Here is a 24,548-nt window from a genome sequence, read left to right on the forward strand (position 1 = left end):
TTCCTTTAAAGTCTCGTTCTCACCCCTAGCTGGATGTGAGGAGTAGACGAGGCAGAAACGGGGCAGGCAGTGCTAAGTATCCTAATGCACAGTGTGTTCCTGATTAGCCTGGGATTATTTATTCCCCGTGGAGACCTGTAGTGGGTAGGACAGACAGACAGACGGGAAAAAGATGGAAACTCAGAGGGTCTGGCACGGGACCGTAAACGGGATGGCAGGCCACCAGCGGCTGGGGGACTGAATCGGTGGGGGAGCAGAAGGGGTCCCCGGCTGGGACTCTTCGATAGATGAAGGGGGAGGGAGGGGCAGGGACCACGGGCTGGCTAGTCGCCTGGGCTGCAGCACAACGAGGGAGAGCGGGGGTGCAGGAACATGTCACGCTCACTCTCTGAGCTGTTTGGGTTGAGGAAGTTGTCCGCGGCTGAGTTTCCTTTCCCTCTCTGTACTATTGAAACAGGAAGCTGGTGAGCTGAAGCTGCCTGATCGTTACACACAGACACACAGGCAGCTCTGGCAGCTCCTGTGTTGGCATTCGGGTTTCCTCCAGCTCCAGCGATGGATCAGTGCTGGTACCACGGCAACATCACCCGCTCCAGAGCCGAAGACCTCCTCTCCAAAGTAGGCAAGGATGGCAGCTTCCTTGTGCGGGCCAGTGAGTCAATCGCTTCGGCGTATGCACTCTGCGTGCTGTAAGTACAGCTTTCCACCTCGCGCTTCACGCGGACACTCCTGTCCCCGCTCATGTGGGGTATTGCCCCCTGCGTCCTGGCCAGCCCAGAGGCAAACGGCGGCTGGACCCGCTGGGGAGGAGCAGCCCACCTCCCAGCGCAACTGGTGTCCCCTGGCTGGGCCGCGGGGCAGGGACGGGCTGGGAGCAGGGCCAGGCTCAATAGAACCACAGTCTTTTCTGTGCTGCTCACGCTGCTCCTGCCCCTCGTTCAAGAGGAGAGAATAATCAACAGTACTGCAGGTGCGCTCTGAGGAAATGCAACCTCCTGGCCTCTTGGAGCCGGTTAACAACTTGGGGCAGGTATTTACACTTAACAACTCGAGTACTGAGCTTGGTGACCCCCCAGGCACTTGTCTTGCTCTGGTCCAGCGCGCGATTGACCCACCTGCTTGTATGATGCCGTGTCCTATTTGGCAAAAGGCTTGAAACAGTTCCTGGAGCCGTGCACGATACGCCGGGCACAGCGGTGATTCTGCTGCCATCGTTAATGTGGCTCACGGGGTAAATTTTTCATGGGGAAAATAGGGAGAGGGAAGAAGTGCTGGCAGCCCTGACCCCCCTGTTCCAGGCTGGGGACCAGAGAGGAGGCCTTCTGCCTGGGGTCTGTAGGAATTACTCCTGGGGGGGCAGGAGCGAGAGGAGGGTGAAGTCAGTAGGTGAAGCCTGAGGCTTTTGACTTTGCATTATGGAGAGATAAGAGAGCTGCTCTGCTTAGGAGAGATCAAGAGAGCCCCTGCGGGACCCTATTCTGCCTCTCGGATTCCTCTTTGCTGCCGTCGTGAAGGACCTTAATAAATCTTGTTTCATCCTTACCCCCGTGAAATTACAAGCAAGTTTCGGGGTGCAGTTTGTTTCTGAAAGTGTACTTCTTGCTGTGGTGAAGGTGGTGCCGCTGCTGTTGGTAGCTCTGGTCTAACAGCTCATCTCTGAGGTCAGGCCGCTGGTGACGGCAGAGTCTGCTGCAGGGGTTCGTCCGCAGAGGAGCGCGGGGCTGGCGCCGGCGCTGGGAGCGTGGGTGTCGGGCCCTCAGAGATGGCTGGCGGGGCGATGGGGGTGCTCATAAAGCCCAGAGGGCCTCTCTGCCTGCCTGTTAGGATGTTTGTAATAACATGGGGAAGGGTTTTGTCCGTCCGGAGGGGGCAGAGAAGGAAGGGCAGCTGCAGACAGATAGCCAGGACAAGCAGGAGGAAGGAGGGCGATCATATAGCACCATGGGGCTCAGGGGCCAAGTTGCAAGTTGGGGAACATTTTACTAGAGTAGACTGTTGCTTCCATTGAGTGTTTTTAGTTCTAGACCCCTTTGATGTGCCTTGTAACCAATATGTACACAAAATATTTGTACAGAGTGATGTCAGGGATCGCAGAAAGGGAAGGTGCTGTAAAAATGTCTACTAACAGGCATTTGCATAAGCTTTTCCATTGTAAATGTTTACGCAGCCAACTTTGAAAGCCTTTTGTGACTTGAGAGACATGGGATCAGGAAATAGAAACAATATCATGACCAGGATTTTCTGAGCTGGGAGCCAAAGGTTATGTTCTTAAATCCATTCTGAGGTGGCTAACGTGAATGGCTTGATTAAAAGGATGGGGAGCACCCAGCCTTGTCAGCCAAGAGCAGCCGGAGCCATGGTTTGAAGGGCTGGCATTAATTACATGCTGAGAAATGTCCCACAGACTTCAGCCAAAGTACCTTAGAAGCTTTCTGTTAGTTAGTAAAGAGAAAGGGTTAAGGCGGTGAATAAGTCTTTCCCTCTGAATATCATCTTGACAAAATGGGCAGCTCTGCCGAAGCTGAAAACTTCCTCGGAGATGTATCGGTTTCAGCTGCGTTACTGACTAGAAGGTGTTTGAAGTTTGAGCTCTTCAGTGACTTCTGTTGAAAAAACAGAGAGGCTGGAGACAAAGGAGGAGAGAGAGAGAGAGAGACAGGGGAATTGAAAGCCTGGCTGCAAAAGGCTTTCACAAAAAGAGAATTATGTTGAAAGTGAGAAAGTGTCAACTATGTATAGATAAGGAAAACAAAAAAACCATGAAATTTGCTCTGAAAAAGAAGTGTCATATTCTACAAAGCTCTAATATTTATTGGGCAGATCAGTCAAAATCCAGCAAAAGCACTTAATTATATCATAGAGTGAAATAGTGATTTTCTTGAAGTGCTGCTTTAGGGAAATAGGGTTTGGATAAATACAGGCAAGTAAAGGAGGCGTATTTGCAGGGCCTTGTAGAGTGTCTCCCCTCCTTTTCTGAGACTTCGGGCAGCGGCGTTTCACTGAGCCCAGAGCCGCAGCAGTCAGCGCGGGCGGAGGGAACGCTCCTCCCCTTGCGCGGCTGTCCTCTGCTCCACTGGTCACACTGCCCCATAAAAGGCAAGAAGCAAAGCCGTTTTCCTCCTCCTCTCTCTGTGCCTGGATCTGCCAGTTTACTGACAAGAAACAGGCTCCTTAACTTACCTGGAGGGGAACGCCTGCATCCTGAAACCAAAAAGCGCCTGCTGGGCATTCACAGAGTGCTGCACCTGAACTGCTATGGTTCCTCCAGGGGACCTTCTGTTGGTGGTTTGTGTGTGGATGGCTGCAGGATTGACAACGCTCCCAGAGATGGCCCTCAGAGGCTAGCTGCAGCTTCGGGATGCCTCTCGGAGGACACTGCCTGCCAGGTGCCATTTCCAGCCCCACCAGTGCATATAAACACGCACGGCAGGAGAGGAGAGAGAAAACACAAGCCTTGTCCCCTTTCCTCCTCTGGTTGGCTGAGAGGACAGAGGTGACAGTACTTGGAGACATCTTTAAGCTGAGGCTGACATTATATTCCACACACACGCTCTCCCACCCCCAGCTCTCCCCAGACAGCCTGAACGGTGGTTGAGCAACTCTGAGCTCAGCCCAGTTTTTAGGGAGGACCTGGGACGCGACAGTAATTGGGACCACATAACCTGACAGTCAGGATGCTGAGGAGAGAAAGCCTAAGGGTAGAAATGGAGGAAGCGTCACAGTCTTCTCCATCCCCATGTGCTAAATTAGGGGACTGCTAACGAGGATTCTTGCTTTTGATCCCAGGAAGTGCTCCTCCCTGTGCCAGTCTCACCCAGCAGCCCTTCCTTCCTCGCTCTTCCACTGGTCTTACCTGTCCCCAGCCTAAACCTCTGTACAAGTGTTATGACAGCAGCTTCCTAAGGCCTGGGTGATGGGGTGCTTTCTGTGAAGGTAACGAGGAGGGTCCTCTTGTGATGCAGGAGCCATTGAGCTTGTTTGTTTATCAGTTTCATAATCTCCACACACACAAATTTTCTCTCATCAGCTGCATGAGCAGTTCTGCTTAGCTCTGTTTGCATATCGGCAGGAGGAAATGGTGTAAGAGAACTGCATTGACAGATAAAAACAAAACCCATACCCTTTCTGGGGGCATATCCTCATCTGGTGTTACTGCCCCGGGCTTGGTAAAATTAGCAGTGTTTTGGCAATCCAGAGCAGCTGGGGATCGTGTCTGTGACTTCCAGCTCCGTACCAGATCCTCAGATGTGTGAAGGAATAGGTGCATTTGAAATGGTCTTCCATTGCTTAGTGACGCCGTGTTGAGCTCTGGGAGCAGTTCTCATTCTTCTGTGTCGTTGGCGTTAATGTGATCAAAAGGTACAGGTTCATGTGGTTACATGACAAAATCCTCCAAACACCCGGGAAAAAAACCCAGCTATGATTAACGCATAGTATCTTTTTCATTTCCAATTGCTCTTTGTGACACCTTGTTATAAGGCTGGCTAAAATCCTGGCGCGCTCTCTCCTGCATGGAGTGATTCTGGAAGGCCTGTGATGAACAGACTCACAACAGAATTGTAAGAGAGATGAGGATGTTTTAGTGATCTGCCTGATCTCCCTAGCTGGGGGGCTGACCTGACCTCAGCCCACATGTCGTGACAGTTCCACAGGTAACGCAGTGTTGCTGTTGCGGCCAAGGAAGCTCTGAGAGTGGATTCCATGTTTTTCCTTTGAGAGGATGGGGTTGAAGCCAGCATCATTTGCTGGCGTAAAGCCATGGGGTATGTTTTAACAGAGCGCTTTGCGGGTGACTTCAAAGATTTGATCAGTCTGTCGTTCACTCGGGAGAAAGGTAAAAATATATTTATTTTTTTAGGGCAAGCTCCACAAAGCTCAGCAGCTGCTGAGGAAGGTCATGCTTACCCCCTTACAGGCTTGCCCTGGACTCTCTCTCGTGCGTTAACGTGGCCCTCCGCTGGGCAAAAGACTCCTCCATCCCCCCTTTAAATAAGAATTGAATCTCGTTGAATTTAGCTGGGACACAATGTTCATTATGGCTGATTTACAGATGCACAAGTACAGTGTGCACCCGCACCAGGATGGCACGATGGGGTTTTCATTTAGGCTGTGGTTTAGGTTTTGTGCGTGAAAATGTGCCTAGCAATCAGCTGTCTTACTGTGATTTAGCTGGAATCCATTATTTGTTTTCTTTCCACTACAAGCCAGTGCACATACTAGCCCTTCAATTTACTCATTCATTGCTGATTTTGGCCCTGTGTCTTTTGGATTTCTGCTTTTTCATTCCTTCCTGAGACACCCACTCTACTGACAGCTAGAGCCATTTGGTGTTTTCTTTCTTTCTGGCCAGAAGAAGAGTTGAATAACTCACTCTGAGGCCGATGCTGATATCGCTTTCTGCAGTGACATCTGCAAACATGTTGTAGTGACCAGGAACATTTTAGGTTTGTGTTAGTTCACGGACTCTGGGGAAAGAAATGAAAAGAAATGTTTAAAACCCTTGCGCATGAAGCCATGTATGTGTCTCAGGATCTCCCCATACTTTTTCTCACGGGGAGGGGCGCCACGGTGTTACTCCCATCTGGAGATGGTCTAACAATATCTCCTCTGATCTGTTCCAGGTTCCGGAATTGTGTTTATACCTACCGAATTCTGCCCGATAAAGAAAATAAGCTAATTGTCCAGGTAAGCCGCGCTATGTACCGTTCGGTCCCATGAAGACGCTCGCTGCTTTTTTTTCAAAGTAATTCTAACCCTGAGAGAAAAAGGATATAAGGAGTTACAGGGATGATGGAGATTCTAGTCTCCAGTCTGCTGCTCTGGCCGTCGACACGCTCTCTAACGCGTGTGCCTTCAGTCCAGTGGCACCGCCACGTTTTGTATAACTGAGAACCTCAGCCCAAGGAATACCTTTTCCTCTGAAGCCTGCTTCTTATCAATATGTCTTTTCAGGCCGAGATTGCATCATGATTTACCCCCACCCAGAAAATGTAAATTGAGTTGTGGTCTCAGGATCCAGAAAGTACCAGGACCGAGGGCAGGAGTTTCAGATGTTCCGTTTATTCCTATCCTGCTTTAGGATCCTAAACGAGCCACTTCCCCTTTCTGTACCACCTCTCGGCCCTGGTTTTCTCAAGATAGATCATGAAACTTGGGGTGGGGAGGGAGGCACGGTCTCTTACAGCCCCAAGAAGTGGGCTTGGGTTTCCCGTCAGGCAGTGGGGGCTGTAGCCTATCCATCCTCTCAGCACAGCCAGTGCTGCATGGGTATCCCCTCTGAAACGAAATGGAAACATCCGTGATGCCCACATGCCCCAGTATGCCCTGCTCTTCAGAGCAGGTCTACATTCGTTCCTTCCCACTTCAAACGACGATTAGCTTCCCACACTAGAAATATGGATTTCTACCAACTCCACGCGCAGCTCGTGTGGCTCATGTGCACCATGTTACTTCGGCATTTCCCGACGTGCTTCAGGGGCATCAGTTTTCCTTGGAGATCTGCACCAAAGAGGCAGCATGTCTGAAACTAGAGCGATCGAGTTAGTGAGGACGGTTGAGTGCCAGCAGCTTCTTTCAGCTCTGGGCTGTTGATAAAGGCTGTGGGTTGTGTGTCCTGGGTGCACGCACACAGCCCAGCTTACTTGAGAGCCACCTGTGCGCAGCTCGAGCTGCTCTGAGGAGCCCCACTCAGATGCAGCTCTGCACAGATGCAGCTGGATTGCCACCAAGGCCAATTCCAGGCTCTCCGCGCTGCGCTCCTGAGAACTGTGCACCCGGGGCCAGCCACTGGCATCAGCGCGGTGCCCGGGGGGTTTCCCCAGGGCCGTTGAGATCCCTCTGCCTCGCTTGGCCCAGCACTTCTGTTTCTGAGGAGGAACTGGCGGCAGGACACTACGCCAGACTTGTCCCGGGTCTGTATGCGTTACTATGGCATGTCACCACGTTACCAAAGCACATCCCTGAAATGTTATTAGCAACTAGAGTTGAGAGGCCTGTATGTGTATTCTCACAAATAGCGAAGATTCTATCCTTGAGCTAATGAAAAGAACTCCTCATCAAGGGAGGCAAGTGTTGTATCATTCTCGAGGAAGCACATCGAGCATAAGGACCTCGGGGATGGTACTAACCTACACATTTTGAGAAGTTTAGCGAACTTTGCAGGAAAGTGAAAATTTTCTTAGTGTCCTAAGCTGAACTACCTTCATTATAATACTAAAAATCACACCCATAGGTCAAGAAGACCCTTGCCCAGGTGAAGACCCTTCCCTTGAGCATACATGGCAGCTATTACTTGATGGTGTAATCGTATGTAAATTACCAACCAATCAAATATAAGTAGGAAGTACTAAAATTATAATCTGATGGGTGTGCATGATAGGAAGAGAGATCCCCCATGCACCTGGTGCCGTAAATAAACACCGGCTTTCTAAACTACAAACCTGGTTTAGAGAGTGATAGTTTTGTTAGGGATTTTGGTAACAACCAAAGCGACTCCATCTTCCCAGAGCACCAGGCGACGCTGTGTGGAGGAGCCTGCGCAGGCTCTGCAGGCTGCCAGCGTGGGGCCAGCACTCAGCTGGGACGAATAACCTGTCATTCTGATCCGGCTCCACACAGTATGCTGCAGGTTGTTTGTAGTAATACTCGATTTTTCCCCATCATCTGATATATTTTAGCCTTATTGTCCTAAATCATAGAATCACAGAATGGTTTGGGTTGGAAGGGACATTAAAGCCCACCCAGTGCCATCCCCTGCCCTGGGAAGGGACATCTCCCACCAGACCAGGTTGCTCCAAGCCCCATCCAACCTGGCCTTGAACCCCTCCAGGGATGGGGCAGCCACAGCTGCTCTGGGCAACCTGGGCCAGGGGCTCACCACCCTCACAGCAAAGAATTGCTTCCTCAGATCTCATCTAAATCTCCCCTCTTTCAGCTTAAAATCGTTAGCCCTTGTCCTATCACTCTACTCCCTGATAGCGTCCCTCCCCATCTCTCCTGTAGGCCCCCTTTAGGGACTGGAAGGGGCTGGAAGGTCTCCCCGGAGCCTTCTCTTCTCCAGGCTGAACCCCCCCAGCTCTCTCAGCCTGTCCTCACAGCAGAGGGGCTCCAGCCCCCTGATCATCTTCATGGCCCTCTGCTGGCCCCGCTCCGACAGCTCCATGTCCTTCCTTATGCTGAGGACTCCAGAGCTGGACGCAGTTCTCCAGGTGGGGTCTCACCAGAGCGGAGCAGAGGGGCAGAATCCCCTCCCTCGCCCTGCTGGCCATGCTGCTTTTGATGCAGCCCAGGATGCGGCTGGCTTTCTGGGCTGCAAGCGCACGTTGCTGGCTCACGTTGAGCTTCTCATCCACCAGCACCCCCAAGTCCTTCTCCTCAGGGCTGCTCTCAAGCCATTCTCCACCCAACCTGTATTTGTGCCTGAGATTGCCTTGACCCAGGTGCAGGACCCTGCACTTGGCCTGGTTGAACTTCATGAGGTTCACACAGGCCCATCTCTCCAGCCTGTCCAGGTCCCTCTGGATGGCGATCCCTTCCCTCCAGTGTGTCGACTGTGCCACACTGCTTGGTGTCATCGTCTAACTTGCTGAGGGTGCACTCATTCCCACTGTCCATGTCTCTGACAAAGATGTTAAACAGCACGGGTCCCAGTACTGGCCCCTGAGGAACACCACTCGTCACTGGTTTCCACTTGGACATTGAGCCGTTGACCGCAACCCTGGTGTGATGGTGTGCTGTGATGGTAAGATAGGTGTCCAGAAGGCGATATGGTGTTTATCATTATTTACAGTACCAAGAGCAGCTGCAGAGATCAGGATCTCGTAGTGCCAGATGGCTCACAAGGAAGCCCCCAGGCAGGGGGGGTGCCGGGGAGACCTGAGGCCCAGGGAACAGGTGTAACTGTCTGAATCCCACAGCAGCTGTGTGGCAGAGTCAGGATGGGAGCCTGGCACTGCTAATGACATCCTTGCTCTTCGATGTCCTTGTCTGAGAATCATAGAATCATTTAGGTTGGAAAAGACCCTTGGGATCATCGAGTCCAACCATCAACTCCACTCTGCAAAGTTCTCCCTTACACCGTATCCCTTAACACCACATCTAAACGAGTCTTAAACACATTCAGAGATGGTGACTCCACCACCTCCCTGGGCAGCCTATTCCAGTGTCTCACCACTCTTTCTGTGAAGAATTTTTTCCTAATGTCCAGCCTAAACCTAAGTAATGTCCAGCCTAAACCTACCCTGCTGCAGCTTGAAGGTGCCAGTCTTTGCGCTGTCACCGCGATGAGGAAGGGAACTTGTGGAACCCTAACTCTGAGCGGGTTTGGGGTATGAGTTTGGCAGCTGCTCTTTCTTTTAGGCAACAAGCACAGGAATGATCACGTGCTGGGTTTTCACCTGAGGGGGAGGAAGAAGGGACAGCCAGAGGTTACCTGCAAGGGCAGCCGCACAACCCTGCGCTTTGCCCTTATGTGCCCTGGACGGGTCTAAGCACCCTGGGAAGCCCCATCCTCGTACCCCGGCTGCCCTGCCGGCACGTCCTGCGAGCGATGCTGAGCGTGCAGCCTCTTCTAGAAGGGCACGGACACCACAGGTTACAGGAGGGTTTGAAATCTGTGTTCGGAGCATCATGGCTGTGCGCAGGCAGCTCCCCGGGGCGTGCTGGGCTGCTCCCGGGACCCGCCAGCTACGGCACGGTGCAGGCTTGGCATCTTCTCTGCGTTACAGCCTGGGAAGATGCCAGTTACGTTTCCCAGTTTGTACTGGATTTGTAATTTTTTTTCCTGCTGTGACATAGGACCCATTTTTGTGCGCAACTATTCCATTGGTCCACCGATTGGAGCACTGCATCCGTAAGAAATCAGTATTTCTCCATGCTGTGGCAACGGGGCAGCCTCTCATGCTGGATGAAGGTTTATGAACAAGCAGAAGGTGTGACTGATGTCCGTCAGCCCAGGCTTTCCCCAACACACACCCCTTCACCTCCCCGCCTTCTAGTTCTCTGTAGAGAATTCTGCAGGGTATTATTTACAAATAAATGTGTCCTCATCCTCTCTGGGGAGGGATTATTGGGCTACTGCCAGATCCAGAGAGTGTTGTTAGGACTCCATGGGATCTTTCCTTTTGAAATCTCCTAAGGAAACGTGATCTACTAGAAGTACACCCGAACCGATCTCTTGGGATCTGTGTTGTGATTGTGAGGGATTTCTCCTGTTCGTACACTGTGGAATGGAGCGGGACTGTGCTGGAACACCTTTGTGTGCCGGGTTGCCGCAAGCTGTAGGGCGAGCGTCAGGAGTCGGCTAAATAAAGTGTGCCATGAACTCGTGTTTTGAAGCCACAGCACCTCCCGCTTTGTGCTGCTTTATCCCGGCTCCGTGGGAGAGGGAGACGAGGGGGCTGGATGCCTCTGGCGAGGGAGAGAGACGCGGTGAGGGCTGTATTCGAGGCTCGGAGGAAAACAGTCTCCTGTTGTTGGCGGCTGGTCTCAGTACATTGTTCCAGTGGGGCCAGGGGTTTCTGGGTGCTGGTCTCTTGGGTTTGGGGTAAAACAAAACCTACTTCACGTGTATTAAAGGATCAGATTTTTGAAAAGAACAATTCTCCTGCGCAAGGGCATAAATGCTGTTAAATAGGATGGAGTTTTGACATTTAAAAAAGAAAAAAAAAAGAGGGAATCTACTAATCCTGTGGAATTCGATCAGGTGTTAAATTAGTACAGCAATCTGTAGATGCTTCTCATTTCTGGGTTTATTTAAAAAAAAAAAAGCCATATAGGAAAGATTCAATACTAAATCCTGAGATTAGCCTGTATTAGTTATAAATATGGGCCCTGATTGCGTGGTGTGACCTTTTTTGCCTGCACCGTGCTCCTTCCTGGAGCTCACAAAGTTGTCTTCCTGCCCAGATCTGGGCTGTCGTCTGTCGGGCATCTGTCCCGCTGACAGCAGGTTCAGAAGATGGGTGATATCACAGCTACACACGCAGCCCTTGTGACCTGACAGTTCTCCCTCTGCCACTCTGTGGAGTTCTTTCCCCTTTAAAGCTGCAAGTCGCTTCGCATTTTTTTGCGTTTTGGAGAGTAGATTTCATTAATTTTTTTTTGTTTTTTAATTAGAGCCTGGTCTGTCACTAGTGGAACAATACTGAGGGTAATTTTTTTTGCATGTTTAAATTAACTGTTCAAGTACAGGTGGCAGAAAGGAAGGTGTAAATTTTTGCATTCAGAGGTGCACATTTTTGCATTCAGGCCGAAGAAAAAAATATTTGCATATGTCCTTCCAGCATTTTGTGGCATGCGATGTGGTCTGCCCTTGGGTGTCTGTGCCCGCAGCAGCCCTGCAGCAGTTGGCGTAGGCATGAGCCCCTCTTGCCTGCTGTACCTGGAACCAAACCCCCCAAAACATACCACGCCAGAGTAGTTACCATCACAGGCTTCTTTTCTTTTAACGCGAATATAAATTCTTTCCCTTCTTTCCTGGGACTGCTGAATTCTCTCCTTCCGTTACTTGAGACTTCAATACGTAGGCAAAGAAGTCCATGGCTTGGATGACTCAAACGCGCATTCTGCGGCTGAAAACATGTTTAAGAAAGGAGAGGAGGAGTAAAAACCCCCTGTGAAACCCAGGACTATAACAGCAAGTAGAGATCGTTGTCCTCGGGCTGAGAACCAGTACTCACCACGTCAGCCTGCTGACGCTCGCTGCAGTAAAAGACTGAGAAGTGAGAGAGGAAGAGAGCAAAACCCTACAGTTAGGCAGAGACCCAGGAGCAGGGCACAAGGCTGGAGATCGACTGCCTCCGAGGCATCGTAGCTGCTGCCCGCCTGGCGGGCCAGGCACGGCTGGGGTACTTCAGCTTTCTGCTCTGTAAAAATAAATGTGATTGTTTTTGTTTTTTTTTTTTTTCTTCTCCCTTGCTCAAACAGGGGAGGCGTGATTAACGCCGGGCTGTTGAGGGTTTGGGGGCTAGCTGAGTGTAATGGTGTTTGTGCGAAGACGGGCAGAGCAGCAAAGGCGTCTTGGGGAATCAGAAGATCAAACTAAACACTAGAGACCAACTACAGGCGCTAAAACTGTCTTTCCAAGCTGGGCATCTATAGCTGGCTCTTGCCATCTAGATTCATAGAAGATAAAACCTTCCCATGCTGTCACTTGAAGTGTCTCATTTACACAACTCGTTGAGGTGTCAATATGACCCTCATCGCTACACAACCTGAATTTCTTGGGATCTTAGCATCTCCACGAGGAGGGGAAGTGCTCTTGTTCCCATTTTACAAAGGGGGAACTCGGTCCCAGTCTGTTAAGGAGGATTGGGTTACTGAAAATAATTTTAAATAGCTGTCCCTCACTGACTTTGGCAGGCTCAGATGTGTGGGATGCATCAGTGCTCATCCCCCCTCATTTCAGATGTGCCGTCAGAGCTGCCACAGAGTCAAAGCTGGGCTGCACATCTGCAGTCAGCAGGGAAGAAACAGGTTTTTGACCTGGGTGGGTTAAACTGTCTTTGGCAGGTCCTGTCTCTCTCTGTTGCCTAAAGAGCCCGGAGAACCCCCTCGGGCTGCTGGACTTGGCAGGCTGAAGTCAGGTAAGGAAATTCCTGTTACAGCTGAGTCTTGCTCAGTGCGAGAATACGCTGAGGTCAAAAGCTGCTCTTGAAAAACTGTGGTACCACCTGCGCCTAATGCTTTTTACCCCATTTCACCTTTATGTGCTGCGACTTTAAAAGCTCACTGTCAAGAGCGTAACCTGCCTCCTGAGTGAGGAGGCTTGAAAGAGGGGGTGCAAAGGAAGATGCTGGAGTCTGGTCAGTAAATGCGGATTGGCATTAGGATAGTGCGGCAGCGTCTCTAAAACCCTGTGGAGTTTGATCCCACTAGGCTTATGGCTCATCTCAAATAGGAGCTCTCAGCTTGTGTTATCTGATGGCTGTTCAGCCGCGTAGCTGCTGCGCAATCAGTCACTTCCCAGCGGCAGGAGATCGCATCTCAGTTCATGCTCACAGTCTATCAGATAACGCTTCTTAGGTCATTTGCACGATCAGTCACTTACCTCCTGCCGCTCTGTGTGAGGGGAGATATCCTGATGGACAGGTGTCAACATCGCACAACATCTGGCTGTCACCAGAAATGTGTAGTTCTGGGAACAGCTTTAGCTCGTCCTTAAAGGTGGAGTCTCCTTAGGGAAGTGGGGCATCTGCAGAGCAGGCTCTGGGTTGCTCAGTGCCACGGGCAGACTTTAAAGTGTCCTCCTGTGCTGTGCAGAGTCTGGTCTGTGGGTTTGAGGGAGTCCCAGTGCTCCCCTGCGGGCAGCACCTGGTGCTTTGGCTCAGCCACATAAGGGTCCCCTTCTGCGACCCACAACTGGAACCCGGCGCGTTTGCCCACCCCCTCGGGGCTCAGGCTCCGCCGGCCCCGCTGCTGCCTTCTGGCAAGGGCGCTCTGTCCTCTCCGTCTTGCAAACCCGTTGTTTTGCTTTGCTTTGTTGGGTTTTTTTCCTCTTGAATTGCCCCATTCTCCCGTCCGTGCCGCTGTCAGGGGTCTAGTTGGGTACCTGCCTTGGAACGTCGTGGGCTGCCAAAGACGGAGGCTCCCCATCACCCACAGCGCCCTGGACAGGCTGTGCATTTTTTTGGCTGCTCCACAGGGGAGAGCAGAAATAGAGCATGGCTTGAGCCGGGGGTAGGAACCACTTTATGTTTTCAGGCAAACTGGAATAAACTTTAAAAAAAAAAAAAATGCATTCAGGTGAAACGTGTCATTTCGATTTTGAGCTTTTCAGAAGCAACCACACTGTTGCCAGGATCCTGAAGAAAAATGTTATTTCAGATGGAAAAAATGGATCATCCTTTTGAAAAAGTCCAGATAAGCAATTTTGAAATTTTTACCTTTTTTGTTTTTGTTTTTTTGTTTTTTTTTTAAATTAGTAGGGGGAAGACAGGGGCTGAATGAAGGCCATGCTTTGCATAGCACATGCTCTAACCCCTTTCATATTTATTTTTTTTTTAAGAAGCTGGGGTGCTTTTTTTTTTTTGCTTTGAGCAAAACTGTTTGACCAGCTCCAGGGTTTGGCAGGTTCTGTGGATTACCTTGCTGGGGGAAGGAATCGCGAAAAACTGCCGCCTTCTCAGGCTGCGTAAGAGACTGTATTGCAGTATGGAAAACATTAGTATTTTGAGAGTTACTGCCTGCCTTTTCCTTTGCGCTTCGCTTTCCCGGGCTGCCCGAGCTGCCCCTCTCCGTGACAGAAAGCCGCGGTGTGCCTGCACCTCCCATCAACTCTGCAGTTCTGGTGCCAGATCGCCATTCCTGTTGCATCCGTGCCCAAATTCACCATCGCTGCGAGAAATGAAAAATTACTTATACTTGCTGCAGGGGGAGGGTCTGACCCTATTTATGTGTGGGTTTTGCTGACTTCGGTGAAAATTATAGATGCCCTGGCAATGCTGTTTTACCTTGAGTGATCATCTAGCGCCTTTTTTTTTTTTCTTTTTTTTTCTTTTTTTTTTTTCTGGTAAAATTGTCTAGTCTGATAGGAGGCTGCATGCAACAGGAAGCAGTGGTGCTCTGCGAGCAGTTACAGAGCTGTGACTCACTGAATCCACTGACGCTGAAGCTGTAGGTTACCACTGTACTTGTACTGGCTCCCAGAAGGCAGGAATGCCGATAAATACTGTACACGGGGGTTTCCTGCTGAAACCCTTTCTTGCCAGAACACTTCTAGAAACACATATTTTGGGGGGAAGAAACCCCTAGATTGGCACTCTGTCTGCATATGGGCTGGCTAAATATGCCAGAAAGACCAAAATCCTCCGTCCCGGGTCGGGCAAGACACACACCGAGACGTCTGGCTGTTTGCATCAGCCGGCCGGCAGGGTTGTCCCTGTCTTCGGGCAGAATTTGGTCTGGCTTCTGTTTGTGAGTCCTACAGGGTGGAGCTCGGCGTAAAAGCTTCTTCGGGCGCGTTCACCTGCTCGCAGAGGGCAGGCGTATGGCTGCCCCTCCTGCCAGCGTGGTCTTGGGAAAAGCGTGAGTTCGGGTCACTTCCCGCCTTCCCGGTGTCACCACTCTTGTCACCAGCGCCAGAGGCAGCCTCTGGCTGCAGCACTGAGTCCTTGGTGAGCCCTTGACAGGCAGACGCAAAGTTTCTGTCCTTCTTTTTGATCCTGCACTGCAATCTCTGTTTGCTGTACTGCTCCAACACACAGAACGATGGAATGGCCCAGGTTGGGAGGGACCTTTCAGGTCATCGAGCCCAACCATCAACCGAACTCTGACAAAAACCATCACTAAACCATATCTCTAAGCACTATGTCGACCCGGATTTTAAATACCTTCAGGGATGGCGCCTCCACCATTTCCCTGGGCAGCCTGTTCCAATGCTTAATAACCCTCTCAGTGTAAAAATTTTTCCTAAAATTCATCCTAAATCTCCCCTGGCGCAACTCGAGGCTGTTTCCTCTTGTCCTATCGCCTGTTCCTTGGGAGAAGAGCCAAGAACAGCTTTTCTATAGTAAGGATTTTGTGATTTGCCTTGGATTTACCTGTATCTGGTCAAAACCCTTTCTACTGGGAGATTGCACTTGAGCTGGTGTCAGTGGGAGACAATGCAAAGCAAAACCCTTTGGGTGATGTTCACCCGTTCACAACGTTGCGGCCACTTAACAACTGGTGTCAGCCACGTAGGGATTTGTACTTGCTCAAAATCTATGTCAAAACCTCACAGTCTCCAGCGAGGACAGGACAGGCACAGGCCTGCCCAAAATACTCCCTGCAGGCTGCATGGAGATTGTTATTTCCGCGGAAAACTTGCCCCTCCATTGGCACTGAAAGGCTGAGGTACAATTAGGGTGGTTACTCGTCTGGGATATAAGCAAGGGGCAAGTGGACAACCCAATAATTGTTAGGAGCAATGGCTCAAAACATGGTTAGGGAAACGCATTTCTCGTATGCCCAAATACATGATTTAATTACGTTAAGCCTCATTTTATTACTGAAAACGATGGACGTTCCCATTTGAGTATTTTTCAATGTAGTTTAATGTTGATTTACATCAGTTTGTAAAACTCTTTCCAGTCTTTATGTGTAGGACTGAAAGTAATTTGCAGTCAGGGCTTAGCAAAATCTGTGGACTTTGTGTTTCTGCAAACTATCCGAATCTGTTTAGACAAGAGAAATGTTTTTTCCACCGTTGCATCTGAGGTAGGAGTAAACAGTGCATTTCACCGGTTTTGAAAAACTGAAAGAAGCAGCATTTAATAAGAGAACGAGGTATTTCCTGAAACATGCGCATTCCTGCTCCCAAATCTCTCAGTATACAAAATTCTTCATACAAACAAACCATATCCAGCTTTTGTCTAGTTTGAACCCTTCCAGAATGTTTCCAGTTTCCTGAAAATATAAAAAAAAAACCCCAACAAACTTTCAGACAAGATGGTTTAAATCAGGATAAAGTGATGTTATTATTTTGTTTTTCAAGCTTCAAAAAACAAAATCGAGTATTTGAAAGCTAGTGTGTGCCATGAAGTGAAATGTCTTTTCCTTTTACCTGTATGTGGTTTCAGGTAAAATTTCACTCTAAAGAGTGAAATGCCAAGGAATGCGAAGAAATTTTTTGTTACAGATTGCGCTCCAATAAATGTCTTATAAATGCCATAAAGCCTTCATTGTGCTGAAACAACTGAAAATTGCAAACAGGCCCCCCTCGCTGAATGTACAAAAGCAACTTCCAGGCGCTGCAAAATACTTCAAGATTCAGCAGATAAAAGATTGGTGCTGTTAAACAGTAACCGATTTAACAATTATTTTTCAAATCGGCTCCAGTCGGTGTTTGAGAGGCCACGTGCACAATCCTAATTGAGGCGAGCGCCTTGAGGACACGCACCTCAACGTCTCCAGGAGTAGAAAATGAAAAAAATTCCCCAAATTTTAAAACTCTTCTGGTTAACGGGAAAAAATTGAAAACGTACACAACCAACATTATCAACAAGAAAATATTCTCCTTTTTTCAGTAATTTGACGGATGCTAGCTTTAATATTATCAGTCGCATAGCGTTATAACCATAGGATTGTCGTGTCCTTTTCACATTCTGTATTTCCAAAAACTTCTGATGAAGCTTCATAACTGAGTTTAAAGCATCCAGGGAGACGGCAGATCATTCCCCTTCCAGCAGCGTGGGAAGGAAGGACTATGTCTTATTGCTTCTGTGCTTTGACACACGATGGGTCACAGAGAAAAATACTCATTTTTTCAGGCAAGTCTTGAGTTCTTTTCTCAAAGAAAAAGAAGCTAACATATTGCTGGTGCTACACATGGCTTTTTGTCCTGATCATTTAAAGCATTTTGTCCTGGTTGCACTTGTTTTAGGTAAACGAGGTCTGTTCCACCAATACTTTTCAAATTTACCTTCTGGTGGTTGAAACTATTTCTGTTTAAAGTTTTAAAAGACGTAGAATTTTGGGCCCCTCACCACAAGAAAGACACCAAGGGGCTGGAGTGTGTCCGGAGAAGGGCAACAGAGCTGGTGAGGGGTCTGGAGCACAAGTCTTGTGAGGAGCGGCTGAGGGAGCTGGGGGTGTTCAGCCTGGAGAAGAGGAGGCTGAGGGGAGACCTTCTCGCTCTCTGCAACTCCCTGAAAGGAGGGGGTAGACAGGGGGGGTCGGTCTCTTCTCCCAAGGAACAGGCCATAGGACAAGAGGAAACGGCCTCAAGTTGCGCCAGGGGAGGTTTAGGGTGGATATTAGGAAAAATTCCTTCACTGAAAGGGTTGTCAAGCATTGGAACAGGCTGCCCAGGGCAGTGGTGGAGTCGCCATCCCTGGAGGTATTTAAAAGCTGGGCAGACGTGGTGCTTAGAGATATGGTTTAGTGATGGTTTTTGTCAGAGTTCGGTTGATGGTTGGACTGGATGATCTGAAAGGTCCCTCCCAACCCGGGTGATTCTGTGATTCTATCCTTTAGTTTTCAGATTGCTGCATAAACGCAAAGCACACAGGACTTGATTTCAAACGACAGACTGGTTTGGGGAACTGAAACAGGCTTCATGAAAGACAGCTCGGGTTCAGTCATTTCAGAGCCCCTCGGAGAGAATGAAGTCACAGCACAGCTTTTGGTCGTTCCCAGGCCTTTGCCATGCTGCCTGACTTCTGTCTTCAGGTTGTACCTTCTGACAGAGTTTTCCATCTCAGCTCGCCTTTGAAAGTCTGAGTCGTTTCCCAGGGCTCTACAGCTCCCTTTTTCCAGTGTTTTAAAGGATAACACCCAGCACAGCTGGGTCCAGCAACCCCCCGTGGCTGGAGTACCGCCCCACGGGCTGGGGTTGCTCTGTGTTAGCAGCCTGTCCCGCCTGGGTTACAATTCAGGCCTCGTGCTTCCAACCTTGACGGGGGCATAGTCACCTGGGTCACTTAAAAGCTTTAGTATAAAGTGTTCTTTGGGCTGGAGCCGGGTGGAACCCAGGTGCAGCAGGTGCTGGCTGCTGGCAGAGGCACGGGGTGGCCTTTCCAGAAGGTTTGTCTTCCTTGTTCGCCGCATCCCTGCACCTGTGAAGGCAGACCCTTGGCTTGGGTCCAGTTCTAGGGGGCAAAGTTTAGCCCCAAATTTGTAACCCCACACCCGCTATTTTTATTCCAGAGGTGCAGTCGAGGCGGGGAATGTAAAAGGAGAGGGTTTGAAGGATGGGGTTTTTTTGTTTGGTTTTAGTTTTGTGGTTAGTTTTGCTAAATGGCGGTGCTTCTTCAGGCTGGGTTCTGCGTCTGTTCAGTTAGCAGGGATGGCTCAGTGCTTACTTCTGATTGAGTCAGGGTTTGTCTTACGCATGCAGCAAATCAATGAAATAAGGGACAGTCCCTTGAAAGAACAGGACAAATGGTCACCCTTAGTGTCACACTGTTGAGAGAACAGTTGCTGTAGCTTAGAGCCTGAGAAATTTTGCAGGCTGAAGACAGGAAATTGTAACACTAAGGTGCTCACCCTTATCTGTGCATTGCTTATGGCTTTTAGTTATGCAATCCCAGAAAGTTATGCAGTATAATGGGGTGAATGCAGCTGCTTTACGTGCACTTTCTGCCTGCGGTGCTTTGCTTCAATAAGTATGACTTCTTTAATCTTACATTTTCTTTTTTCCGCTGGACATTTTTATGTACTTCACACATATTTAGTGCTCGGTGCCTGTGGAAACCGGGATCCATTCAGCACAGAAGGCAACAGGGAAGGCACAGAACTGAGGATGGATCCTCCGCTGCCTGCCCGGTAGTGAGCGCGGTGGAGGCGGTGGGCTAGTGCCCGCTAGTGAGCGCTGGCAAAATCAGAGCAATGACCTCCAGGAGCTGCCTTCAGAAACGCCGACTGTGTTACACTCCCTGCCTGGTTGCCTTCCTCGCTCCTGAGAACCCGTGCTTTCAAGCTTGTCTCGGGAATCACTAGTGCTAGATATGTTTTGTGAAGAAATGAAAATGGAAGCTTGCCTTTGACTCCAGGCGCTGAAGCTTTTTCAGTGGAAAATCAAAAAAGCACGAGGCTTGTGATAAAATTACAAGAGCTGCCAGAAGTGGCGTACTCCAAAACTTTTACTTAAGTTCTACCCACACGCTACAGAGGTGCTAAAAAAATTGCATCAGATCCCCGTGGATCGGCAGCCCTTGCTCATTCATCACCAACTCATCTGACTTGCACCCTGTAGCTAAATTTACCACCAGCGCCTCATGTTCTCTCATGGAGCCACACTGTTCTTTGCTTGTTGTTGATGTAAATCTTATTTATTACAATACAAAGAAATACGGAAAGGGTCGCTTGCTCAGGACGTGTCTCTTGGTGCTGCAAGTTGGATCGTTATGTCCTGAGTTGGTAAAATTGTTCTCGATGGCTAGAGTTTAAAGGGTTTATTTACTGCGAAGGACTACCTCAAGTATGTGGTGTTGGTGCTTTCTGTCATTGCTCAGTGTTCTTACCGGCTTCTGTCTAACTGTATTAGTTAGATATTTGGCAATTAACAAACTTTTTATGTGAACTGTGGAGTGCCGGAGCAGAGTGGAACGGGGTCCCTAAGTAGGATCTGAGTTACGTTATTTTTGTGACCCATGTCTTTATCTGGTGTGGGAGAATGCAGGTTCCAAAGACTTCTAGAAGTCCTTCGCTTTCCAGAACTTCTATGTTTTTCTTTAGGATGTAGAATTTTAACAAGGAACTTGAGATAAAAATGTGGCAACCGGCTATACTCTACTGAAAACTCCTTTCAGTTTTTTTCCTTCACTTCAACAGACTCTCTTAATTTGCAGGCGTCCCAGTTCTGCCACAGGAGCGCTTGTGAACATGACCGATCTTTGGGCTGCCAGAGCGAAGTCTGAGTGGGACCATGTAGAGGAAGACTCTTGCAGGGCCAGAAGAGATCAGAAGGGGCAGATATGACAGCCAGGATCTTTTGAAGATTAACCCAAACTGGGATCACGTTCCACGCATAGAACATGTTTAGCCTTTAAAACCGAGCACAAGCAAAACGCATTGTGCTTCCCAATTCTCTTCCATGATGTTGCGGATAGGAAAAAAAGCGAGATGGACGTTTTGGCCAAAATTGGATGAGGAGGAAGTTCAGGTTTCAGGTCTAGATTTGCACTGCCCCCGATGAATTGGAAGGGAAGCCCTGATGTGCCCCTCCTGCCGGGTTAGCAACAGAGGCAAGGGTGCTTATTTGTACCTGGTGGACTTGTCTCCATGTCTCCGGCTCACAGCAATAGGATTCAGACTCCACGCACGTGTCGCAAGCAAGTGAGGAAGGAGGTGCTGAACTTTAACATCTGTTCTGGGCAAACTAGGGTGAAAGAGCGAAAATTGCTTACTGCTCCCATTTTTCTGAATAGATGTAATAAGCAAAGAATTGTGATGCAGTGCCAGTAATTCCTATACGGTGTCTCTTATGTCAGCATTATGCTTAAAGAAACGGAGCTCATGGTAGAGGCAATATGTAATGGTGTCCTTCAGTTGCATTGGAGGAACAGAGGGAATTTTACAAGATTGACAACACAGTAATTTTCTTTATTTTTTCCTCTTTCTTTTAACTTTGCTTGTTTGGATGTCTGGTTTTCAGCCAGGAACACAAGCTAGGAGTAACGTGTACTTGGTTGTTATTAAATTGCAAGTCCTTGTTTCCTTCTGTGAATAATCTCTTCCAGAAATTCTGAAGCCCTCTTTCCCCGAACTCTCTGATTTCCGTGATTTTCACCCAAATTCTTAAATGTAAAAGGCCACTGTAGCGAAAGTGATGTGAATAAGCAAACTGGGGACCAAACCGTATGCAGAATGAGACGAGAAGGCCTTCATCATCTCCTGCCTCAGAGGAGACGCAGGGACTGTTCACCTTCCATCCCCCCCAGCGTTATGCAAACTGTATATTTTACAACAGGACTTACTCTAAGCCATTCTCCCAGAAATTCGTATGATTTTTTTCCAAGCGAGGAGGCACTGCTCTACCCACCCGCCCGCAACCTCTGCCCAGGTCCCCTGGGTTCCTCCCCCTGCCTCTTCTCTCGTGTTCAGTTCCCCTGCCAGGGACCTTCTTGCTGAGCTTCACACCCACCGTCCCAACCCCCTGCCCGCTCGCAGCTTCCCACCGCATCTTAAAGTCCCTTCCATGTCGCGGGATCCCCCTTTTCCTCAGCCGCGCGCTTCCTCCTCTCCCTTTGTACCCCCTACTCAGCCCCATGTTCTTCCCAGCCCCAGGCGTCGCGTTCGAAATAGGGGGTGCTTTTCTTGGTGGCTTGTATTTTGGGAAGTGGCTGTTTCTCCCAGCTGTGATTCCTGCCTGTGATCCCATTCCTGTGAAACGCTCCCAAAATTTCCTAGCAGAAGATTTGATCTAAAAATAAGAAATGTTTTCTAACAAAGCAAAACTGAAACACAACCAGGTTGCTTTAAAATGCTTTAAAAAAAATAATAAAATTTACCAGGAATTTCTTAGCTCTTAGGTTCAGCTCTTTTGTGAAATCTAAAAGCCTGCCTATGTGAGAGCCAAAAGTACATTTAAAAATGCCAGCTAGACTTCCTAGCTAACAGACAGTCTTGAAGACAACTTTTTTTCCAAACCAGGAAGCCTAAGAATTTTTTTTTTTTCCAAATCTAAAAGGAAAAAAGTTCCTGCCAGCCTTTCGCACCAAAGTAGAAGCGACCTGATTTTCAGCTTCCGTTCAAGTTGGTGGGTATTGCCAGAATTTTATAACTTTGAAAAACTTATTGACTGCTACTGAAATGCCTATATATGGGTTTAAATACCTGGTTTAAGGCACTCTGGTTAGAAAATATTGCCCTTAAGCAATATAACCAGATGACCAGTTTCCTAGTTCCTCCTTGTGCCTTGGCTCAGGAAAGGAAAACACTTCCTCTTCCTTCTGAGGGCCCCAGGCTTCCTGTGCCATCTATTTATACCATTGTTGTAATGAACCCCAAGTTAACCGCTTCCTTGCCCTGCTTAACGTGGGCTTTACATCTTTTATGTCTCTCTTGATTTGTGTCTTTATACTCCGCTTGCAGCTTCTCTTAAAGGAGCGTTCGGAGTTGGAGTGTCTTTGTTAAGGTGCCCTATTGGCCAGGTGGCGTTGCCTGGAGATAATGAAAAAGAGGGGACTTCTTAAGCTGGGTGCTGTTGGCCTCTTTACACCAGAGAGAAAGGGAGATTCGATGACCTCAGACACACAAAAACCTGTGGAAAAGTTTAGGTAGATGAACTTGGAAAAGGGATCGCAAGATTTAACCAAAGGGGATTAAAGGCTGTGGTCAAACCGGTTTTCATGAAATGAAGAACCCAGGCGCCTATTCGGCATGAAGGCAAGAACAAGTTGTAGCTAGTTGGTTTAAACCATCGTACAGTGAGCGTCGAGAAGTTGGAAGGGGAATTGATAACTGGAAGAACCTGCAGAACTAAGGGCAGTTTCTGGAGGACAGGAGACACCAAGACATCCTGTGGGAAAGGAGGTTTCCAGCCAAAAGGGCTGGAGTCAGAAGGCTGTGCGGAAGATCTGAGAGTCCGTGGTTTGCGATGCAGTTGAACTGGCTGGGCTGCTCAGGACAAGCACGGACGTGGTCAGCTTCACCAGCCTCCTTCAAGGAGCAGGATCTGGACAAAGAGGCAGATTTGCGGAGGGCTTCCCACAGTGGCAGAATTAGGGGTTGCAGGAGGCCTTGCAGGGTCTCTGAGCCCAGCGTTTGCCCCATTTTCAGGCTGAATCAGGATTAGGTGCTCGCTAGCCAGCCGTGGGGAACTGAGTACTCTGCCCTGCGGCGCGACATGGACACGTGCTCTCCCCGTGCAGCCTGGCAAGGTTCCCTGTGATCTAACCTACGCCTCCTCTGCTGCAAAGCAAGCCAGCCACATCTGCTGCCCTCGGGGGACTTGCGGCACAGCTGCTTGCCATCTTCTTTATAAGAGAATTTAAAACTTCTAAGACTGCTGCTGGGACGTCTCCAGGCTGTCTCTTTGCCACACTGTACCAGTCCCTTTCTCCTGAACTTTCCTTGTCAATCACATTTTCCAACTCTTTAGCTGTCCTTGTAATTTCACCTTGGGACTCTCTGTGGTATTTTCACATGTTCTGTAAAAAATGGTGCCCCAGGCTGGACATAACAGTCCAGCTAAGGCTTTATGGCACCAAGTATGGTAGAAGAGTTTCTTCCTGCATCTCATATGTTGTAGAGAGGTTGTAGAGAGGTGGGGGTCAGTCTCTTCTCCCAAGGAACAGATGATGGGACAAGAGGAGATGGCCTCAAGGTGCACCAGGGGAGGTTTAGGATGAATTTTAGGAAAAATTTTCGCACTGAAAGGGTTGTCAAGCATTGGAACAGACTGCCCAGGGAAGTGGTGGAGGCACCATCCCTGGAGGTATTTAAAAGATGGGTCGACATAGTGCTTAGAGACATGGTTTAGTGATTTTTTTTGTCAGAGTTCGGTTGACAGTTGGATGATCTGAAAGGTCCCTCCCAACCTGGGCAATTCTATGGTTCTATGATATGACACTCCCATTAATAGATCTTAGAAAGACAGGCTTTTTCTGATGCTGTTTCCCACTGTAAAATTGCTGCACAGCCTCCGATTCACTGTTATCCAGGTTCCTTTGTGCAATTCTGCTGGTTGCCGGGCTGTTTCCCTATATCGTGTACGTTGACTAGGTGTTTCCTTTCCATACGCCATGGCTACCAGCAGCACAAAGCTGAGGCACCAGCGGTGATGCTGGGGGAATCGCCGTGGAGACAGATGTGGCATGTTGCCATGGATATGACACTTGCCATTCACGTTTCTAATGACTTGGAACAATCCACTTCGCAATTAAAACAAGATCTATCCTGTGATAACCCCGAGGAAACAGTTACTTACTCAAGGCAGGCGGTGGCGGGGCGGGAAGTGGATTTAATTGTCGCGCTCTGCTGGGGTGGTTCCAGCCTGCTCCGCGCTGCCCCGTCCTGCTCGGTCGTGTTTGCCGTGCCCCGTTCCACCTCTGCTCCCCGGCTCATAAACCAGAGACAGTTTGCATAAAGCTGAGGCTCCGTTTTGCCTTGCTGCTGTCATCCAG

General features: G+C 49.1%; 1 protein-coding gene across 3 annotated transcripts in view; it reads left to right on the forward strand.

Annotated features, from left to right (window-relative positions):
- The first annotated feature begins 465 nt into the window (after nucleotides 1-465).
- The window catches only part of INPP5D (inositol polyphosphate-5-phosphatase D), a 60,431-nt gene continuing 36,348 nt past the window's right edge, over nucleotides 466-24,548 (forward strand). For 2 of the 3 annotated variants that reach the window (XM_063339236.1, XM_063339237.1), the window contains exons 1-2: nucleotides 467-689; nucleotides 5,622-5,685. In XM_063339236.1, coding sequence (XP_063195306.1) covers nucleotides 556-689; nucleotides 5,622-5,685 — 198 coding nt within the window. In that variant the 5' untranslated portion in view covers nucleotides 467-555. Of the gene's footprint in view, nucleotides 690-5,621; nucleotides 5,686-24,548 lie in introns of all 3 variants that reach the window. The other variant, XM_063339238.1, reaches the window with a different exon arrangement.

The sequence above is a fragment of the Chroicocephalus ridibundus genome, chromosome 6 (genome assembly GCF_963924245.1).
Source record: "Chroicocephalus ridibundus chromosome 6, bChrRid1.1, whole genome shotgun sequence".
In the NCBI taxonomy this organism is placed as follows: domain Eukaryota; kingdom Metazoa; phylum Chordata; class Aves; order Charadriiformes; family Laridae; genus Chroicocephalus; species Chroicocephalus ridibundus.